At 38.1% G+C, this 21,683-nt stretch overlaps 4 protein-coding genes across 5 annotated transcripts; 2 read left to right on the plus strand and 2 right to left on the minus strand.

The window, feature by feature from the left end:
• Positions 1-2,100: 2,100 nt before the first annotated feature.
• LOC103438384 (UDP-glucose flavonoid 3-O-glucosyltransferase 7-like) lies at positions 2,101-3,762 on the plus strand. The gene has a single exon (XM_008376934.4). The coding sequence runs from the start codon at positions 2,198-2,200 to the stop codon at positions 3,623-3,625; it is 1,428 nt and encodes a 475-aa protein (XP_008375156.2). The 5' UTR covers positions 2,101-2,197; the 3' UTR covers positions 3,626-3,762.
• A 757-nt stretch (positions 3,763-4,519) lies between these two features.
• On the minus strand, positions 4,520-8,811 carry LOC103438386 (zinc finger A20 and AN1 domain-containing stress-associated protein 8-like). Of its 2 annotated transcripts, XM_008376936.4 has the most exons (3): positions 8,689-8,811; positions 8,519-8,590; positions 4,520-5,298 (listed from the first exon to the last, which is right to left on the minus strand). In XM_008376936.4, exon 3 carries the CDS (start codon positions 5,282-5,284, stop codon positions 4,769-4,771), a length of 516 nt encoding a protein of 171 aa, XP_008375158.1. In that variant the 5' UTR covers positions 5,285-5,298; positions 8,519-8,590; positions 8,689-8,811; the 3' UTR covers positions 4,520-4,768. The 2 variants fall into 2 exon arrangements, with proteins under 2 accessions (XP_008375158.1, XP_070681226.1); XM_070825125.1 differs by lacking the exons at positions 8,519-8,590; positions 8,689-8,811 and adding an exon at positions 7,845-8,042.
• Positions 8,812-10,573: 1,762 nt separating this feature from the next.
• LOC103438387 (nucleolin 2) lies at positions 10,574-16,887 on the plus strand. The gene is made up of 9 exons (XM_008376937.4): positions 10,574-11,138; positions 12,951-13,051; positions 13,172-13,535; positions 14,179-15,051; positions 15,164-15,209; positions 15,409-15,470; positions 15,563-15,669; positions 15,788-15,875; positions 16,161-16,887. The coding sequence occupies exons 1-9, from the start codon at positions 11,004-11,006 to the stop codon at positions 16,458-16,460; spliced, it is 2,076 nt and encodes a 691-aa protein (XP_008375159.3). The 5' UTR covers positions 10,574-11,003; the 3' UTR covers positions 16,461-16,887.
• Positions 16,888-17,915: 1,028 nt separating this feature from the next.
• On the minus strand, positions 17,916-19,108 carry LOC103438388 (uncharacterized). The gene has a single exon (XM_029105010.2). It carries the CDS (start codon positions 18,955-18,957, stop codon positions 18,034-18,036), a length of 924 nt encoding a protein of 307 aa, XP_028960843.1. The 5' UTR covers positions 18,958-19,108; the 3' UTR covers positions 17,916-18,033.
• Between the last annotated feature and the right edge of the window lie 2,575 nt (positions 19,109-21,683).

The following is a 21,683-nucleotide window of genomic DNA, read 5'->3' on the forward strand; positions in this document are numbered from 1 at the left end:
CTTCCCTTGTATGTCACACGGCCATATGATACCAACCATAGATATGGGCAAACTATTTGCTTCAAGAGGCATCAAAACAACCGTAATTTCCACCCCTCTTAACTTATCTCCTTCTCCAAAACCAATGATGACTCGTTTATTAATCCGCAATCAAAATGAGGAGAATTCAATTGAGGAGAAGTTCGATTAAGAAAGAATTAGAATCAGAAGGTTTTTACTAAACTGGAGTTGTAGCTTAATTTTAGTTAAAACACATTCACCCTTGCACCTTGAGGTCCCGAATTATAAGTTAAAAATGCTTCTATTACTCAAAGAATTTGTAGCTCAGTTTTAGTTAAACCGCATTCACCCTTACCCCTTGAGGTGCCAAGTTCAATGCCAATTCACCCTCGTCCAATAGCAGATGGGTAAAACCCACGGAGCATTAACGTGCATTACTTGAGCATGCTACTTTGCACCTTCCTATATCTGATAAATTAAATCCCCAGGCAGCAAAACAAACAAGGTCCAAAACACCATCCATAGTAAAGCCAAGTAAAGGCATCACTGCCGGCTGACGCCAGCGTGACGTCACATAGCCCAACACATTGCTCAACACGTTTTGGGTCGGCCTAAAAGCTGGCTTGGATTGGGTGCTTGCCTATTTGGATCGGCTGGAGGGGTTTTAAGGGGTGCTAGCCTATTTTTCCCACTTTGGACCATCCTATGTGCTTGGGTTGGAGTTGCTCTTAAAGTGGCATGTTTGGAAAAAGATTATTACAATGTTGATTTTTTCTATATTCTATTATTTAAATGTACTATCAAGAAAATTTTATTTAAAAGAAAGATCATATCAACATAATATAATAAATAGTTCGAAACAGTTTGAGTTCAATTTTTTTAAACTCGCTCGAGATTGGCACGTACAAGAAGCAACTTAAACTTAAATATAGTAGTGCTATTCGGTTTGAGTCGACTCATTTACAATTCTATATCCATTCGACTTTATCAAATATAGGACTAAGGCTTGTTTTATTTATTTATTGTTAGTCGATTTTCATGTTGCGTCGTTTAAGAATTCAATCACCAGAGATCAATGTATAAAATATCGATGATATCGGAAATATCGGTAGTCCAAAAATACGGAAATTTCGATGGAAATATCGGGATATTATCGATATCGATAAAAATTGAATAAAAACCACGGAAATTGTAAGAAAAACTTGAAAATTTTTATTGAAACTTTGCAGGATGTTTATTTAGTCAATTATCTATTAGTTTAACACAAAAAATTGGAAGGAAATACATTACATAATAGATATAACTGATTTAAGTTGATTATATAGCGAGCTGATAAATATTGTGAGTGTAGAAAATATGTAGTAATTAATGAAAGAAGTTTAAACACACCATAATCATTTATATATAATGAATTAGTACAATATTTTACACTTTATACATTGCATGGTAAGATACATGAGTGACTTAGTAAGGTCTAAAATATCGATGATATCGGAAATATCGGTAGTCCAAAAAAATATCGGTAGTCCAAAAACACGGAAATTTCAATGAAAATATCGGAATATTATAGATATTTTAGACCATGCTAGAGATACAAACTTTTAATAGATCTTAATCACCAAATACCATGGTAATCTTCTTTTTAGGGAAATATAAGGGCTTAAATTAAAGAGCTAGGGTGGCTACAATACAACCCGACAATGAGTTTACAAAGGCTTTGAGTAGTGCGAGATAGGCTAATCACCAGATTGCTCTGGAATAGATGAATCGACGTGTCGGTTTGGGGTATGGTCAGTTCACTAGGAGGATCATCCTCCAAATTCGAAGTTTTTTCCTGAAAATTTCAACCTTGTTAACTATGACAACAATCGCGACTATAATCAAACTCGTGATTATAGGAGGGCTGCTCATGTCACATCACTATTCGTGGATTCGGGCAATGTGACAGGTTCACCCAATAATTCAAACTCAAATGTGGACAAAATGATCTACGTATGCAATGACATAACAAAGCCATTTTAGTCTTTGCCACTTGGCAGAACTTGAATTTAAAAAAAAAGAAACAAATCGTTAAATCCCAAGTCTCAAAGTAATATATTGAATCTTTCAGCTCACTGGTTAGTATCAACTCTCTTCATCAATCATCACCATCCATTATTGGAGGTTGGAGCTTTTTTTTGCATTCTGTCTAGTCCCCATGGAAACTAAATCCCATATGCAGCTTCACATTTTCTTCTTCCCATATATGATTCAAGGCCACTTCATACCCCTTATAAACATGGCCAAACTATTTGCTTCTCGTGGTGTAAAATCCACCCTAATAACCACCCCTCTCAATGCACCTCTCTTTTCCAAGGCAATCCAAAGCAGCAAGAAATTGGGATTTGATGTTGACATTCTTGTCATCAAGTTCCCAACTGAGGAAGTAGGGTTGCCTCAAGGATGTGAAAATGCTAACTTAGCTACCACCAGGGAGATGAACGAAAAATTCATCAAAGCCACCTTCCTTCTTCAACCACAAATTGAGCAGATTTTATACGAACACCGCCCTCATTGCCTTGTTGCAGACAATTTCTTTCCTTGGGCAACAGATGTTGCTGCCAAGTTTGGTATTCCAAGGATCATATTTCAAGGCCTCGGTTTTTTCGCTTTGTGTGCTTTTCATAGTGTGGCGTTGTATGAGCCTCACGCGAAGCTGTCATCTGATTCAGAAGTTTTTACTATTCCTAGTTTTCCAGTTGAGATCAAGCTGACAAGAAGCCAAATCCCGAATTTTCCCAAGCAAAGTGCTGAATTCACCAAGTTGTTTAAAGAGGCGATGGAGAGCGAGGAAAAGAGCTATGGGTTCATTGTTAACAGTTTCTATGAACTTGAACCGGCTTTTGCAGACCATTACAGGACAGTGTTGGGGAGGAAGGCATGGCATATAGGCCCGGTTTCGTCAGTCAATAAGGCAGCAGATGACGAAGCCTTCCTCGATCGGCACGAGTGCTTGAATTGGCTTAGTTCTAAGAAACCCAATTCAGTTGTTTACATATGTTTCGGAAGTATGACCAAATTCATTGACTCTCAGCTCCTAGAAATTGCAGCGGGGCTTGAGGCTTCTGGGCAGGAGTTCATTTGGGTTGTGAAGAGAGAAAAGAACGATAAAGAAGAGTGGCTCCCCGAAGGGTTTGAGAAGAGAATGGAAGGTAAAGGACTAATTATAAGAGGTTGGGCTCCGCAAGTGCCGATTCTTGAGCACCAAGCAATCGGAGCCTTCGTGACTCACTGCGGGTGGAACTCTATCCTTGAAGGAGTATCTGCTGGGGTACCAATGATCACATGGCCCGTGTCGGCTGAGCAGTTTTACAATGAGAAGTTGGTGACCGTGGTACTGAAAACTGGGGTTGCTGTTGGTGCTAAACAATGGGGTACACATCTGGATGTGATGACGGAAGCCAGTGTGAAGAGGGAAGCCATAGAAAAGGCTGTAAATCAAGTGATGGTGAGTGAAGAAGCAGAGGGAATGAGAGGCAGAGCCAGGATGCTTAGAGAGATGGCAATGAGGGCTGTTGAAGAAGGTGGTTCGTCTTTCTCAGATTTAACTTCTCTAATTCAGGAATTGGGGTCCCTTGGAGCATGAACTACTTTCGACGGATTAAATCATTGTATACAATGGAAAATAGAAATCTAACAACATATTTTTAAGCTCAGTAGACTTGTCTCCCAAGTCACAACTACTGATACATACCAACTCTATCAACCAGTTTCTTCAATCAATCTTTTGCCGTGCTATTATTTTTCATCTCCGTTATTCTCCATCATCTGCTAAAAATTACATATCTCTTACTACTTGAAATGGACAATAAAACCAACCAACCTCACATTTTTTTCTTCCCTTGTATGTCACATGGCCATATGATTCCAACCATAGATATGGGCAAACTATTTGCTTCAAGGAGGCATCAAAACAACCGTAATTTCCACGCCTCATAACTTATCCCCTTCTCCAAAACCAATGATGGCTCGTTTATTAATCCACTATCAAAATGAGGAAAATTCAATTGAGAAGAAGCTGGATTGAGAAAGAATTAGAATCAGATTCCTCTAAAGGTTTTTACTAAATTGTCTGGAATCGGGATAAGAATGGTGTTGAATCGGAATGGAAACCAATTGATTACCTTGGTGTAAACAAATTATTTTATGTGATAATTAAATTGATTATCATATGTATTCAGACTTGCACAAAGGTTTGCTTGAATTTATGATGAACATATTAATACTTCATTATAGAACATAAAACTCTGAAGTTGGTCCCAAATTATATGTTAAAAATGCTTCTACTCCGCAAGGAGTTTGCAGCTCAGTTTTAGTTAAAACACATTCATCCTCACACCTTGAGGTGCCAAGTTCGATGCCGATCCCTCCTCCCCCAATAGCAGATGGGTAAAACCCGCGGAGCATTAACGTGCATTACTTGAGCATGCTACATTTGCACCTTCCTATATCTGATAAATTAAATCCGCAAGCAGCAAAATAAACAAGGTCCAAAACACCATCCATAGCAAAGCCAAGTAAGGACATCACGGCCATCACGAACGGCTGGGATTATTACACACAATCGTTCCTGGCATATGAAAATGCCCACAACAGCTTCCAACCATCTATCACACGAGACCTAACACAACACAGATCAACTTAAACAGAAGCAGAAGCCACATGGGTAGAAATGAGAGCATGTGTGCAATAGATAAAAGGATTAAACCCTCGTTATTCCGAGATTCTATCAGATTTTATCCAGCTTGTCTGCCTTGACAACCGGGTTGGCTTTGGCTATTGCATCCTGAGCAGCAGTCCGGTAATCATAGGGGCACTTGTGTTTATCAGAGTACCGATGAACTGCACAAAAGATATCTCCACAACGGCAACTGAACCCTGTCAGACCAACACGTTTCCTGCAAGTGCCGCACCTCGTAGGAGTCTCTTTCACCTTCTCCTCACTCTTAATGTTCAACGAAGTAGAGGAAGCCTGTGTTGAGATAAGCATCACATCTGCTGAACCAGCTTGTACATCTACAGCAGCAGTAGCAACAGGCCCCTTGCTACTTTCAGTGGGACTGCCATTCACCACACTATCAATGGATGCTGCAACGACTTTAGCTTGTTCTTGCTTCAACACCAAGTCCTTGTGGCACTTGGAACACAAATTCATGGTTGCGGGACTTCCGAAGAAGCCACAGTTGTTGGCACAAAGCTTGGGAGCTTCAGGAGGAGCTTGGCATCCTGTCTCGTTGTGCTCCATTTTCTTATAATTTCCTGCATTGTAATTCGCTAAGTCCTTCAAAATTATACAATAACACAGCTCTAGGTAGACATCTCCCCCTACCAGATATCTACAATACTACACAGCCAAGCAATTACACAATATAAACAAGCCGACTCCACCATCAACTCGTTAAATTAAAATCAGCGTAGCAGTTTGAATCTTTAGCACAAGAAAGATGATCGCCAATCAGAAGGACCATATTAACAGGAAATGACTCTTTGACCAATACTTTAACCAAGGCACTGCCACCTTAACATGATCCTAAGATCTCAACTCAGAATGTGGCGATGGCTCTGAATGAATACTCACATTTAGTTATTCACACTTGTTTCCTCAGTTTAAAGAATAATAAAAATAATTACATAGGGAATATAACTAATTAAGGTTTCACTTGGAAACAGAAGCACAATAGTTTAGTTTTGATTCTTTTGATTTCACAGTTGGCTTAAAGGCCTTTTACTTCTAATGGGATACTTTCCTGGCATAAAAAAAGAGGGAGAAACAAGAAAATAATAGCAGCACTATGATGACCAAAAAAAAAAAACCAAGAAAAATGAGTTACATGGAACCGTAGCAGCAAATTCCCAATATTTAATACACATACAAAGGAAAGTGAGGACAGTCCCACATAAGTGTGCATACACATTTCTGGTGCCGTCCCGAATGACAGTGAAACCACACTGATGATAGACAATTGATTGTTTTATGAGACAATCTGTTCTATAAAGGGGAAGCAGAAAGTAGAGAACACCATTACTACAGCTATCAGTAAAAAAGGTCGTACCCAGTGCACAAGGCTCCCGCTTTACGCAGGGTCTGGGAGAGGTGAATGTCGGCTAGCCTTACCCCCATTTTATGGAGAGGCTGCTCCCAAGTCTCGAACCTGAGACCTACCGCTCATGGGCGAACATAAAAATATACATGACCTGAAATCTACACCATTCACGTGAAGCCAAGACCCGCAGAATATATTTCACCATTTTAGTTCATTTCATGAACAAAACCGACCCCTTCTTCATTTCACGCTTGACAATGACTAACCTCGCAACCACCATCACCAACATCTAATAAACAACCTCAGATGACACAACAAAATGTCTTATGTTCCAGCTACTGGTCATTTTCTCCTTTGCTTTCTTTTTGCCTTATTTTTTTTCCCACTCCTGTTTTGCTGCCTTCATCTAACATTTGCAATCATTTTATAGTTCATAACCTTCTAGCTTACTGCACTTGGGACTTTCATTTAGTCACAGTGCACAGAGGTAAGCTTCATGCGTGACAATAGTTGGATACCGTTGAGACGAGTATTGAAGCTAATTTCAATTCTAGTTCTGAAGCCTAAACAGCAAACAAATATATAATTGTGAGATTTTTTTTAATTAAAAATATCAATTAAACGATAGGGAGAAGAAAAAAAAAGGTCTCTTTTTCTTTCAAGTGTACAATAAGTTCAACTGAAAAAACAGTAAAGCGCATGATTTGTGAATGTGCCTTGAGAAAGCTAAATATCTATTTCATCTGTCGTGATAGCAAGCCTTAATATTAGAGAATGCAACACACCAAAAGTACTAATCTTAAACCCTAGGCTTGCAAAGTACCAGCTTCCTCTTATTTTATTTTCCTAGTAAATTAAACCAGGCACCAACCAAGTATTGAGCTCATCAATACTTATTTACCCTTCAACTTGTACTCAGGGAGGGAGACACTACTTCTAGAGGGAGATGATAGAGAAGGAGACAAAGATGGGAGAATGAAAGATGATAAATCTTGGAAGGCGAAGGATTTAGGTAAAAGAAAAGAAGTTCACTTCCTTATACGGCAAAAAGATTTTATAATCATTAAACAGGGATAACCCCATAAAAACCAAGGGATGAAGTTCACAGTCTGAGTCATTTTGTTTGAGGAGTTTCATTAATGTAAAAAAGATCAGACATTAGCTTTTTCCGAGTCCTTATGCTTATTCAGCCTCATTAGGTTGTCTGTTTATGGGCATTCAATCTGTTTATGGGCGTTCAACACAACATGCATTGGCTAAAACCTCGATGTAAAGTAGACGATCAGTATAATAACAATATGCACACTTCAGCCGCATTTCTATTGTAATAAAACTAAAACACCATAAATTAAACATCAACTGCATATGTTTAGCTCAACATTGGGGGAGACAATAGTGATTGCAGTCTGCTGTAGTGACCCAAGGCCCCAATCAACAGCGCTACTTAACGCTAACATTTGGACACCTAAGCCTTACTTAAGCCGCGAAGATCTTCCCATAAAAAATTGACACTCTCAGTCATTGGGAGTTAAAAACTACCCAGTGAAGGGGGAATTCAACAACTGAAGAAGATACTAGGGTCTTCGTATAAACTCTACGAACCTACTGATTTTCAAAGAAACTTATAACCATAATTGAAACAAATACCCCTCTACTCAAACGCTAGAGAGCTTGATAATAATGAGCCAATCTGAATCCAAATCATACAATAACTCCAAAGCATTCAACCAATTAGCATACCAGACAGACCATAACTCTTACTATTGTGAGTGAAGAAATGCTCCGCATCAGAGCCTCACTTCCCCTATTGCCAATTGGCCACTTCAAAGTTTGAAATCGCAAATGCGCAACGTAGCACGCTATCTCCCACTATTTCCAATTGGTTTTTGGCTGGAACCTCGACTTGTTTCAACTAGGCCTTTTACATGCTTGTTCCTACCTTTCAGTTTCTCCTCTGTTTTAGTTTTAAAAGAAAAATAATAACAGTAAACGGATATTTATGAAGAATTCAAATTCTTGGTGGTGGAATAAGTCATGGCTTTCTTTTGCAGATTTACACTAACACTAACACATAAAACATACTAATCATGCTACCATTAAACCAACTCTTCAAGCTAATCAAAACCATTTGCTAATGACAAAACACACAAGTAATCAAACCAACTCATCAAGCTTCAAACTCCGAATACTATTCAGTAAAATCAGCACAAAAGAACCTTAATTTACTATTCTAAACATCCTTAAACCCGGAATTAAGGTCTATTTTCCCATCAGAACCGAAAACCCACCATCAAAATATCAATTTTCAGTTGAAAATTCACATCTTTCATCACATACATAAGCTGATTAGCTTCTTCAGCCAATTTTTAACATATTTCATCAAAAAAGCAGAACCCAGAAGCGAATAGTGGTAATATAAAGAATCCAGTACTCACCTGTTCGCAGAGAACCAACCTCTTCGAAGTAGCTCCTCAAAATTCACACAGAGATGGTTCCTATCCGCTCCCCTTCAATAATCAAATAATCAAAATTTAGAAAATCAAAACACTATCTGTGATGAGAGAGAGAGAGAGAGAGAGAGAGAGAGAGAGAGAGAGAGACGAACCCTAAGGCGAACAGGAGCGAGAAAGAGGTGTCAGAGGAGGAGAAGTCGAAGCCGAATGTTCCAGCTGCGAATTTATATGCGATGAGAGAGCGTGTAGGCGACCCATAGGAAGATCAAGTGTTTTCCAGGTGTCGCCGGTCAACCCACGTTTATAGCTTTGATTGGTGGAGGGGAAAACAGTCAGAAAAATTGGATTTTATTCCAATTAGAAGCATCCGACCGTTCGAACTCTCGAATTCACGGACTATATGTAGACTCGGTTGCAGAATATCTTTTGGGTCCTGGAGCTGAACTGTGGAAGTGAGTTACGTGCACAGTATTGTTTTGTTTTTCATTTGTTGTTTTTTTCCCCTCGATGTTTCGTGCTCCGCGCAGTAATTTGTCAGCTCGCAAATATGATTTTTACCATCCCCTCTAACTTTCCCATTCACTAAGGAACAATTTTCGTACAGTGCTTGCCTTGCTTAACTTGAAGCGGATACCTTTTACCTAATTATCTTCATCAAATAATTCGAATTTTTGAAATTTGATCTAACGATTAGATTTATTACAACTTTTAGAGTGAGTTTCTGTTTTTAGTAGTTAGATCAAATTTCAAGTGTTCAGATTGTTTGATGAGGATGATTAGGTGGAAGAGATCCGGATGATCCCTTTCCAACTTGAAGAATAGGTCTCGGATGAGTAATGCTAAGAAGACCACATATTGTATATCACATTTAAATTATCATTCTAAAGATGTAGGGTCCATAATATAATTTGGTCTTACTTCTATTAAAAAGACGACTTAGATGTAATTTTTAAAATATGGTCATCCTAGCATTTTATGGTCTAAGAGTATTTTGATCCAAAAGAAAGGTATCAGAGTTCTTCAACTCTATTTGGTATCCCATAATTGGTGTTACCGTTAATTCTCTCACTTTCTTTCTATCAAAATAAATACAAATGGGTTAAATTCGAAGTGCCGGTTAATGAGTAACTAGGTCCGATCGTGTGCCTCCGCATGGTCTATGAGTCTATGACCAACCAGGGTTCAAGATGTCTGATATAGGTCTAACTGTTAACGCTTAAAATTTGTAGGTTAACAAACTAGAACAATTAGCTATTGATGGGTTCAGGTTTAAAGCTATGAAATAATGGACTCAAGATTCAAGTGGTTCATCCTTTAAAATTGGGCTACATTCATTGAGGTGCTGGGAATATATTGATTAAATGATTACAAGAAGCGCTCGGCTATAATTTAAATTATTTTCCCTATCAATCGTTTGACTCCGTGTAAAAGGCACTTGCCCCCTTATATAAGCCCTTAGTGAGCTCAAAAAATCTTAATCTCACCTACTTTACTATTACGGTATTAAATAAGTTACCTACGTAGACTAGCGTGCATGATATGTCGCCATTGCAACTTTGATGGGGCAAGAGTTGATTGAGTTTTACTCATGGAAGGCCAGGTTGGAGGGGAGTCGAACGATGACGACAATCCGCCCCTAATATAGCAATAAAATCACAATACTTTTAACATATTGTTATATTTACCATTGAAAAGACCAGAGAACCTGTAACACATCATTGAACTAAAACGCCTCTCTCAATTTAGTTGACAAAATGAGGTCAAGTGAGACATAATAAAGAAGGGTAGCGCATATCTTTATTTTTATCTCACACACATCTTTATTAATTTTTTTTATTAATCTTCTTCAATTCATCCGATTCAACAGTTGAAAATTAATAAATATACATGAAAAGTAAAAATTAATGTACAGATAACATCACCTATAACAAAAATTAGTCGATAAAATAAAATGAGATAAAATAAAGCGTAAATAATAAGAAGAGATTCTATATAAAGCGCCAAGAGCTACCTAATTATAGCCAAAAAGAAATAATAAAAAAAGAGGGACGATATCAAATAGGAATTATCCCAAACAGAAAGAAAGTACAGCATTCCAGTCTCAGTAGTAAACTATTAATTTGCGAGATATTACTTCCCACAGTTAACGTTTCGCCTTCGTACCAAAACCCTCTCTCTCTCCCTCTCTCTTTTACATCAAAGATTTCATTTTTTTTTTCTCCCCGGGAATTATCTATCGGGAAACTTTTCCACGAAACCCTACTGCCCAATTGCCTAGGAAATCGTATTCCGTCACTTTCCCGGGAAAATCCCCTACAATTACCCCCTAGTTCCGGCGAGGGAGGGGGTTTGATCGGCTCTAGGGATATTTATAAACCCGAGCTAGGGTTTTGCGATTGGTAGAGGTTTCCGAAGCTTTGGGTCGGTAGGGTTTGTTTGTGAGGGCCGAAATTAGGGTTTCGTGGCGATGGGGAGCGTGGATCGGGTCGATGATAGGACATTTAGGGTTAATTTGACGGGCGATTCAGTCATCAAGTTGAGAGAGAGTGTGAGAGAGAAGCTTAAGGAGTTCATGGGGGATTACACCGACGACACTCTTGTGGTACGGACTCTCTCGTTCGGCTAATAGTAATCTTTTGCGCATTGTTCTGAAATTTATGCTGATTATTGGCCAGTTTTCAATGCTTTGATTGGGGGAATTTGTTCCATTTGATTTTCTGTTTTAATTGGCGTGATTGCCTACCGTTTTTGTGGTTTTTAGTATATATCTGGAGTACAGATTTGGATTTTGATATGGTTTCGACTTCACGGTCAAAAAACTCTATTGGTATCCTGGATTTTGATTTATTTTGATGGTACCATGAATTGGTATTAGTGAACTGTAGCTAGGCTAGTCCTTGCATGATGTTGCCATTCGGTTTAAGGCAGGCATTGTAGGTTGGACATGGAGATACTAATTCATAAGCATTGCCGAACTTTTAAAATTTGTTTCCATTTAAATCATTGCCTAGATTTTGGAGCTCTCTATTAGAGAATGGTTGCACTTCTCTTGCTTCAGGTTGGGTACCTTTTATGAAAAAAAAAGTTAGATTACCTTATTAAGGGTTTTTAATGAATTTATGCCCATTGTTCAAAGTGTGAGCTTTTAGGTCCGGGAAGTGTGCCAACGTTTATGACCATTGCCTGGGGTTATTTTTTTGTGGAATTCTTTAAGGTGATTGTTTGTGTGGGGCTTTTCTAGAAAAGCTTTCATGATAGTTTCCTTTCAAGAGGGAGGGACAACATAGCAATGTGAAAGGTCCTCTTATTAGAACGCTGATGCCCTCTCCTAATCTCTCAAATGCTGATTTTCTCCTTGATGATTGAGGAAATATAGGCAGATTGGAATGCTTTTCTTGTGGACTACTGGCTATTGCTGAACTCATAAAAGGAAAAAGAAAGGAGGGTGGGGGAGAGGGTTAAATAGCGGCCTTTTTTATGTACCTCCTGATAAATTTATGTGTGCAACGAGCTTTAAACATGGATTTGAAGGGTTACTTCTTACTAGTAGGTAAAGCATCAAGTTTGGGCCTGAAAGGACATGGCTATTTAAGGTGTCCATAATAGAAAATTTTAAATACAGTGTTACCAAAATTTTCGGTACTTTTTGAATGGGACACTTTGAGATTGCTTTCCGATCTTCTTACCTTCTTTTACCAATCATGACCTTATTTTTGACCTTAGAGAGGCAATACAACCATGAAATTAAACAAAAGAAATTAAAATATCTGAAAACAAAAAAAATTAAAATATCTGAAGTAGCCTACCAATATCATCCTTTTTTATACAGGACGTGAGAAGTGCATACAAGTACATGTGTCCGCCTGTTTTTATTTGTGGCTTTTCAGATGTTATTCTTATTGTAAGCGAACTGTCATTTTATGTGTGTGGTGTTGTTCATATGTGGGTTGTTTTTTCTTAGGGTATACAATATAGATGTTTTTGTGTAAAAGGACCAAGTGCCACATAACACTATTTGGTGAAATGTGTAAGGTGGCACTCCATGGTTTTAATTTTACATATATTTAGTTCCAAATGATGCAGAGCCATTGCGTCTTATCCAGTTCCATCCTGCTTCTGGATGTCTAATTAGTACAGCTTGTGATGTAATTTGAATTAGATTGTACTTGATGCTTGCTATCCATAACCTTGGAATTTTTTTTGTGCCCTTTATATACCTGTCAGTGGAGTTTCATATGCATGAGATGAAAGCTGAAACATATTTGAGGACGTTTCTTGCCCTTCTCTTCATATTTGTTTGTGTTCAATTCTCTACTTGAGTTCACCCCCTCGTTTTTTTTTCTTTATGTAAATCTATCCACTGACAAAAGTTATGGCACTAGAACTTTCGCTGAATTTTCTGATTTCCTTGCAGGAATATGTTATTGTCCTTTTAAGGAATGGCAGGGGCAAAGAAGAAGCAAAGAATGAGTTGAACGTGTTTTTGGGGGATGACAGTGATTCTTTTGTTTCTTGGTAATTCTTCTTTTCTCTCATTTATGAGCAATGCTATTCCACATATAATGGTTGTTTAGTTTGGTCATGTATGTATTGTGGGCAGCATTCTAATTTTTTGTTTAAAATTTTCCTCACTAGGTTGTGGGATCATCTGGCTTCAAATTCGGATTTGCATCTACAATCACAAGATTCTGAGATTGAGGATGTGAGTCAAAGAAAAACTACATCAGGTGACTTAATTGGAAAAAGTGATTCTCATCATTTGAGCTCTGAGCCAGAAAGAGAGAAGTCTAACAATAAGGTAACTAGAAGCCGGCACAATAGGGAATGGAAAGGACTAGCGAGGGATGAAGCTGAACCCCCTCCTTTTCGAAGCTCTGAGATTGGAGATATTTATGTAGAAGATAAAAGTCATAGCAAAGTTAGTCGTGCAAATTCTCCTTCACGTCAATCTGCAGTGCACAGGAAAAGGATTCGGTCTGATGAGCAACATAATACAGAGGTTTGAATTTGTGATTTTTTTCTTTTATGATAAGCAGGGGGTAGTTAATTTGACTCTAGTAATTTGATCGTGGATCTTGCAGCTGTCTTGGGGCCATATTGATTCATGTGCTAATTATCTGTTCTTCAGTTGTATGGAAAAGTCAATTTTTTTTTTGTCTCCATGTTAAATAGTTATAAATGACCTCGTATATCCTGAAGTGTGGTGTCGACTGCTTTACTAAAGAAAAGAATTCAAGGCTCTTATTTAGTATTGGAACTTTTCTTTCTGTAATCAGGAGTTTTCCCTTTATACCAATAAATTTGAAAGATTTGTTCAATTACTTCTCTCTTGTTTATTTCAATCACTCACTGGCTTGTGTGGGTGCCAATAAATGTTGAACATATTAATGGTTGTTAATGTGCATACTGTTGCTCTTGTCACTCTATGCAAACCTCATTTGCTCCTCCCCCCTCTTCTTTTCCTGCCTCTGAAACACCCCCCCCCCAAAAAAAAAAAAAAAACAATAAAGCAAGATGGTTTTGTAGGCTGGACTGAGTATTCAATTTAAGAAGAAGCATTTTGAAGACCTTTTTGGTATAGTATGTTTGCACTTTGATAACAGGTATCCAACTTTCTCATTCAATCATCAACTTATTGACAGAGGGAACCAGTTTCTCAAGTGAAAGTTGATGCCCCTCGACGGCTACTTCAGTTTGCCATGCGTGATGCACTGACAACCTCAAGGCAATCCAATTCAGCAACGCAGCCCACATTGAAGCGTCTTCGTTCTGTGGTATCTACACCCACTGTTGACTCATCATTGGTTGATCGTCCTCGACGGATTCAGTCAGTGGCCAGGGTGCCAAATCCCATGTCAACTGTGATGAAAGCTGTTGCAGAAGCTGCTGAGGATGTAACAAGAGTCAAACCTTCAGGAAGTGTGTTTGATCGACTTGGTCGTGGTATGGAGTTTTCTGAGACCAGTGTGCCTCTTGCATCATTTAGAGATGCTGCTACTGAGGATGTTGAATTTGAAGACACCGTCCAACTTCATGAGCAAACACAATTGTCGTATCCGGCTAGAAGTGAATATGGTGGACAGTATGTAGGGAATGCTATGTTAGAAAGTGAAACTGGTTTGGCTTCTGATTTTATATCGGACAAGGAAGGGTTTGATGATGTTAATGTTATGGGTCGTAGTGTTACTGATGTTTCTCAAATTGGGACATCTGGTGGAAGCAGGGTTGAAAATTCACTGATGTCGCGGTACAATGTGGCGAAGAATGTTGATGATGTTATGCGGCTATCCAGGAATAAAGATCATGGCCAACCTATTGCAGCTGCGAATTCTTCGCATAAGATTGTGAACATATCTGTCAATGTCAATACGTGGAAGCCACCCCATTCTCAGGAGCCAAGAGAAGTTGTTGATGACGATTGGAAATCCCTACAGGATAGTACGGCAGGGGTTTCCAAATCTGGTTTGCATGTGATGAAGGAGAATGGCAGTCCTGTCGGAGCAAGTAATGGAAATGTAAGATCCGTGCACACCCCACCTCTCCTCTATCGTCACATATACGTGAAACTTACTTGATATTTCTTTGCACTTAGAGACTGTTTTTGAATACATCCTTTTATGGTAGCAGGCAACACCTGCTGCAGATTCTCAGAAGATGCTTTCCTCTTCTACTGGTGAGTTTGGAAACTTGTAAAGTAGTTCTCTTTTTTTTTGTTTTCACGTTATTACTATTTTCCCCTATTTAGAAATGAGAGAAGTCAAGCCCCTACTTTTAACTAAAATAATTGATTCTCTTTCTGGCATTGGATCTTCTTGATTCGAGTAGTAAGCAAATATGAATTTTTATAATTTTTCTTGTGGAATATCGTGCAGGTCTATATGTCAGTGGACGCCCTTTGGAGGATGCAGATTCTCGAACTATCTTTGTTAACAATGTAATAGCTCCCTTCTTGTTGTTCAAAATTTGATGTTTTGTCTTTGTTTTGTGCACTTCCAGTTTTAGTTATATCTTGTTATGGATGCACAGGTCCATTTTGCTGCTACAAAAGATAGTCTTTCTCGACATTTCAACAAGTTTGGGGAAGTGCTAAAAGTAGTGATAGTTACTGATTCAGCAACTGGGCAACCTAAAGGGTAAGATGTCTCGTCATAATTATTCTTCCCTTCTCAGCTGCTAGCCTAGCCATTCCTTTGATACAAGGAGAATACATATTCCTTACTTAGTCGTTGCTAAATGACTTTACTTGAGCAGGTCGGCTTATGTAGAGTTCACACGGAAGGAAGCGGCAGACAATGCTTTATCTCTGGACGGAACCTCTTTCATGTCACGGATCCTCAAGGTATATATCATTGTAGTAACTAGAACTCATAACTCACTAGTGATGACTTTTTGCTATTGTTTGGTCTTTGGAGAACAGACCTTATTTGCTTGCGTCTTAGCATATAATTTTCAAGGCAAAATCTTTGCCGCTAGGATATGTATTTGCTCATTGTATTTTGGGATTTGATTCATCAACCATTAGACAATATAAAAAATGATCACGGAATCCATACATTTATCATTTGCATTTTTTGGTGTTTAAATGTAGGAACGAATCTTTACCGTTGTTATCATCCTATCGCAGGTTGAAAAGAGGGGAGCTGCACATCAAGAAGCTGCTCCTGGTGTGATGTGGCCAAGGGTTACCCGGGGCTCTCCATTTGCCACTGCCAGGTTTGGTAGGTCCCCTTTCCCGAGAGGCATGTCTGGTGCATACAGGCCTCGTCCCCTAATCAAACCTGGTGCGAGGAGCTTGCAGTGGAAGCGTGATACTCAGGCCACTCAGGGTGAGACGGGTTCTCCAGTCACTGGCAGTGCTGCTCCTTCCCCAACAGCTCGCAGTTTAACCTATGTTCGAACAGAACCTAAGCCAGCGGGGAACTAGTCCCGAAAGTGATGTTACCTTCTGCGATATGCCCGACTTGAAATGCTCGAGGTCCTCGAAATTCCAATAAATTGGATTAAATTCTTTTTGTATATGGTCGAGAACATTTTTACAAGGAGGCGTAAGAAGTGAAGGCGAGGGCTTCCCCACTCGCAAATTTTGGTTTGGAGATAAAACGGAATTATTAAGGCTTGGGGTAAAGCGGTGGAAAATATTTTTGGAGATGAGGAGTATTCAGCTTTGGTGTTTGTGTTTTCCGACGGAGATAATACTGTTTAGGATCCAATTTGTGTATAGGGCGGACAGATTTATGCTTTCTTTTTCTAAGGATATTAGCTTTATTATTAATCTGTTTTTAATATTTATATTTTTGATAAAACAAAAAAAAAATATAAAAGGGGAGAAAGAGAGATTAGTATGTGCTTCATTGTTCCTGATTTTTGCTTATTTACTTTTTCTTTTTTTTTTCTGTATTTTTGGTTTGATTGATTCAATATTCGACTTAATTATACATTGTTACCCTGGAAAGTAAATTCGCATGCAATATGCATATTATTACGGGAACTTTAACGAAAAGCATCCTGTATTGTTTATTTTAACGAAAAATCACATTTTTACATTAAAAAGTCAATCATTTTATTCTTTATTTTGTTCTTATTATTAAAATTCAAAATTTTCAAGTTATTTTCACTAGTTTTTTCTTATTATATATATACAAGCGTATTATTCATGTTTAATATGTAACTTTTACTCCAAAAAAAAAAATGCAACTTTTACACATTTTCAATGGTTCATATAAATTTCAATTATTCTACACGTATTTTTCAGATTTTAAAAAATATGTTAGTGAAAAAAAAAACTAATATTGTATATAAATAAATAAATATTAATTTTAAATATTGCCCAAATTATTTTGAAGTATATTTTCTAGCAAAGTGCCCAAATAATTAACGTAGGTATTTTTTATGAACTATACTCCGTTCTGTAAATTACCAACTATATTTCCGAATGATGAAGGTGCTCTCTCTTTTTTCTTTCAAGTATCTATCTAATGTCAATTATTGTATTAAGAACCTATATTTACATGAATATATCTGACTGTAAAATGATGATTATATTAAATACATGTAAGTATTGTAGTCATTTCTTACATTTTGTTACGGAGAGTAGACTTCCCTATTCACCTAATAATTTACCCATCCAAATAACTCCATGCATCCTAAAACACAGTTTATCCTCTCTAACATTGTCAAATGAAGTGTTCTTTGGCTACACCGTCGAACAATATAACATACTTATTTTATCAGACTATGAATTTAGAACAATAAACGCAATCATCATTTCATTACTTGAATGTGATCCAAATTCAGAGTCTACTAAACCATAGAATTGCTACATGTGACAAGAACTTCCAACATTGCAAAAGGTTTAACTGATAACGTAACAAGATGGAAGTATTGAATTTATTTTCCATTACCGTAAAATTGATAATATAACAATCCAACAATACCATATGTATCAAAATTCATGAAAAACAATGCTTAAAACGGAGTTAATCTTAATCACTCATCCTTCATCTTGTAAGGGCAGCAAACAAGACTCCAACGGACAAACCGGCGATGCACAAGAACGAAACGCCGCGAACCCGAACGAAGAACACATTCAAATTCTTAGCGATCTGAAGAGTGAGAGTCAGAATCTGCAGCCTGCCTTGCTCCTCCATCTTCTTAAAGAAGTAGATTGGCTTCAAACTCTGCCTCAACATGAAGGCCAATGTAAACGGCAACCCGAAAGCCAAAATGCTCTGAATTGAAACCTCCGGCATTGGGGTCGATTTGGTAATGTACGAAATCCAAGCTCCGACGCCGAGTTGGGCCAAACCCAGAAGAGCCAATGCCCTGCTCAGACTATTCATGTTTTTCGCCATCGATTCCAGAACTTCTCTGGTCTCATTGGCCAAAGTCGAAAGGTCTCGCTCCACCGTCGGTCCTTCGATTTCTTGGTGCTTGAAATTAGGGTTTTGACTAGGGTATTCACTAGGGTTTTGGGGTTTTTCAGATTCTGTATCCGATGACGATGAACTAGAGGAGGTTGAAAAAAATCTGGGCTTTTGATCTGATAACCCATTAAACCTAGGGTTGTACAAATTGGTACTGAAACTTAAACACGATTGCGTAAAAGTAAGACCAAGATTTGTTTTTTTGAATTCAGGGTTTTGAGTAATGGATTTTGAATTAGGTACCCAAATGAGATTAGGGTTTATGGGTTTTGGATTTGATGATTTTATGTAGCGTTCGATAGTGATGGTGGGGTTTGATGAAGATTTGAAAGGATTTGGGGAGAAAGTGGAACTGGAGGAGTGAGTGAAGCAGTTAGGGGTTTCAGGGGTTTGGAACTTTTGGGCGGTGAGGTAGGTGGAGGAAGCAGACAGTGATGAGTGAGGATGAGAGAGTCTTGAAAGCTTGGAGCTGAATCTGCGTGTGATCATGGCCGCCATTTTTGCTGAACCAAGAATTTAGAGAGAGAGAGGGAGAGAGAAGGAAGGGTAACTTTAGGAGGAGAGAACGATTTATCTTTCTAGGCGGGCGTTTACCTCTCCTGCGCATGTCTAGGTGCGGGCTTCGGGCATGAGCCGAATGTAGAGGCCTGGCCCAAAATAATTTCGAGCAGACCATGGAAGGTTTTGCATGACCCAGACCATGGCCTCGCCGCCAAACCTAATCGACAATTTGGACTCGACATAGAGATGCAGAGCAATTTCAAGTAGACCAGTGGTTGTCCCGGACGAGACGAGGGACCGTTGAGGCGAGAATCGTTGTTGAGCACCTCAACAACGGTGGAGAAAATTTTTAGTGTACGCATTTTAGCACACTAAGTGTTATAATACAATTAATTGAATTTTTTTTTAAGTTTCAACTAATTTACTCCAATTTGTGGACCAAATTTATAGTCAAATGATGTGGCACTAATCAATTTGACTTTAATTTACCTTGAAATTTGATTAATAATCGTAATAAGAAATTTTATGTGTAAAATGTGCCATGTCATTTGGTGCATGACTTTGATGTATATAACATCACCCTACAATAATATGTAAGATGCTAATAAAAAATATTTATTTTTAATATAGCGATACATATTTACATTGGAAAGAAATTTAGGTTAAGCCATCCCATATGCACAAGTATCAAAATTAAAACTTCCTACTTGTAAATGAAAAAATAATAATAAAAAAACCGAACCGTACGACTGAGCGGTGGAACTTTCACATAATATTACAAAAATGGCTCAAATCATATTCCATGATGAAAAGGACAACAGGAAACTGGCTCGAATTATTGGACAAATGTTATAAACATACGGTAACAATAACATACCCTCGACTTCTCAACAAAATGCAGCAACAAATCAACGCGACAATATATACTTGGTATTATAGTTACTTTTCTTCTTTAATTATCTTAATTTTAGGATGTTTTCCTACATTTATAATTCATACAAAAAGCTCGAAACTGAAGCATTGGGACGTTGCTTGAAAAATTTGAGCTTGATTTCTGCACAAATTATTATTATTATTATTTTACGTAGACTTATTTATATTAGTCCATTGATTCTCTTATACTTTGTTCGATCCAAAAAACAGAAATAAACAAAAATAGTAGCAGGAGAAAACATGAGTAGACATGATTTCTCTATCTACAATAACTCTTTGCACACTGCAACATTTTCACTAGTCTGAGATCATGCACCAAAACTAAATAATAGAAGCTCTTTATTGCGTTATTATAAAATACTTGTTTCACATAAACTTGAAAGAAATGAGAACCAACAGAGTCCCTCTATTTAGGAACAAAAAATAAACCTCACCACCCTTCCTTTGAATTACTCAGTTGATCTCCTCTCTCTTACTTCTCATTCCTTCTTGATTATTTTAGTGCATGTAGTAAGCAATGAATGACACAACGGAGGCACCAACCAAGGACCCAAAGACGGGGAGGCTGGCAGAGGCATCATTTGGGGCTCCTCCTGTAGGTCCCTCGGCAGGGGCGTGGGCGTGGCCTTCATGAGCCATCACGGCGCTGACAGAGGCGGTGGCGAAGAGGACAGCTCAAGCAATCTTCTTCATTTCCATGGTGGCCTTGCGGTGCCTTTTAGGCTATGATGAGCAAAAACGTCTTGGAATATTTGAGATTTGAGGCCGAGGATGGTGTGATTAAGGAGAAATATTTGTCATATTTATATAGGAAAGGGTTGATGATTGTCCTATGGAATATTACAAAGAACGGGTACTGTGTTTCTTTTGGAAGTTGACAATTTAACGTGATAGAAGGGTTTACAGCAAATCTGAGTTGCGTGCACATACGCAGCGCGTTTGGTGGCAGAATTGGTAATGTATCCAACACGGTAGAGAAAAACAATGCCATGGAAATTATTGGTGACAATGCAATCTTTATGAAAGAAATCTAAATTTGTTATCCAACTTAGCATTTATGATTTGTCCAAAAAAAACTTAGCATTTATGAATTAGAAGTATAAAAGGTTTTATAAGAGTTTACAAATCTAGATATATTCAATTGAGATTTTAAATGAATTCAAGGAAGTCCATAAGTAGTCAATCAACATTTATTTATTTTTTTGAACAAATGACATTGTCTACATTAGGGAGGAGGAGTGTGCTTAGCCTCACAATGAGCTAACAATAATGTGGTTCAACTTCGCCTTTAGCGAGAATCGAACCTAAGACCTCTCACTTACAAGTGAAGAGGAATACCACTAGACCATAATACTAAGTGGCTATTCAATTAGCGTGTTGTAGGCCTATTTAACTGAACTGTATTTAGGATAGAGAGGGAGATGGGACGACAGCAATAGAGAGAGAAGATAGAGAGGGAAATGGCGCATCAGGTCTTCAGCGATGAAGTAGATCAGTTAATGAAGTCATCGTCAAAACCTAGTTAGGTAGCAAAAACCCAGTGGGAAAAATGCTCATAATTGTAGGGAAAAAGAGTACATTATGATCAAGTGAATATACTTCTGGATACTCCCCCTAAGTTTGATAGAACTTCCAAATGAGAACTACAATCATTGCATACGAATAGTTAGGCATACCAATTCCTCGGACAAACTTCTGGAAGGTTGACTTCGGCAGTGACGTCGTGTAGAGGTCAGCAAGATTGTTTGGGATCGGCTTGCATGACTTCAATCTCTTGATGTTTTGCTGAT

This window comes from Malus domestica, chromosome 07 (assembly GCF_042453785.1).
Source record: "Malus domestica chromosome 07, GDT2T_hap1".
Lineage (NCBI taxonomy): Eukaryota > Viridiplantae > Streptophyta > Magnoliopsida > Rosales > Rosaceae > Malus > Malus domestica.

What these genes read in the sequence shown, in the direction of transcription:
- LOC103438386 (XM_008376936.4), bottom strand. Translation starts at nt 5,284, where the DNA reads ATGGAGCACAACGAGACAGGATGCCAAGCTCCTCCTGAAGCTCCCAAG.
- LOC103438388 (XM_029105010.2), bottom strand. Translation starts at nt 18,957, where the DNA reads ATGGCGGCCATGATCACACGCAGATTCAGCTCCAAGCTTTCAAGACTC.
- LOC103438384 (XM_008376934.4), top strand. Translation starts at nt 2,198, where the DNA reads ATGGAAACTAAATCCCATATGCAGCTTCACATTTTCTTCTTCCCATAT.
- LOC103438387 (XM_008376937.4), top strand. Translation starts at nt 11,004, where the DNA reads ATGGGGAGCGTGGATCGGGTCGATGATAGGACATTTAGGGTTAATTTG. An exon ending in AGTGATTCTTTTGTTTCTTG is followed by an intron (nt 13,052 to 13,171) that starts GTAATTCTTCTT and finishes TTTCCTCACTAG; the next exon opens with GTTGTGGGATCATCTGGCTT. An exon ending in ATGAGCAACATAATACAGAG is followed by an intron (nt 13,536 to 14,178) that starts GTTTGAATTTGT and finishes ACTTATTGACAG; the next exon opens with AGGGAACCAGTTTCTCAAGT.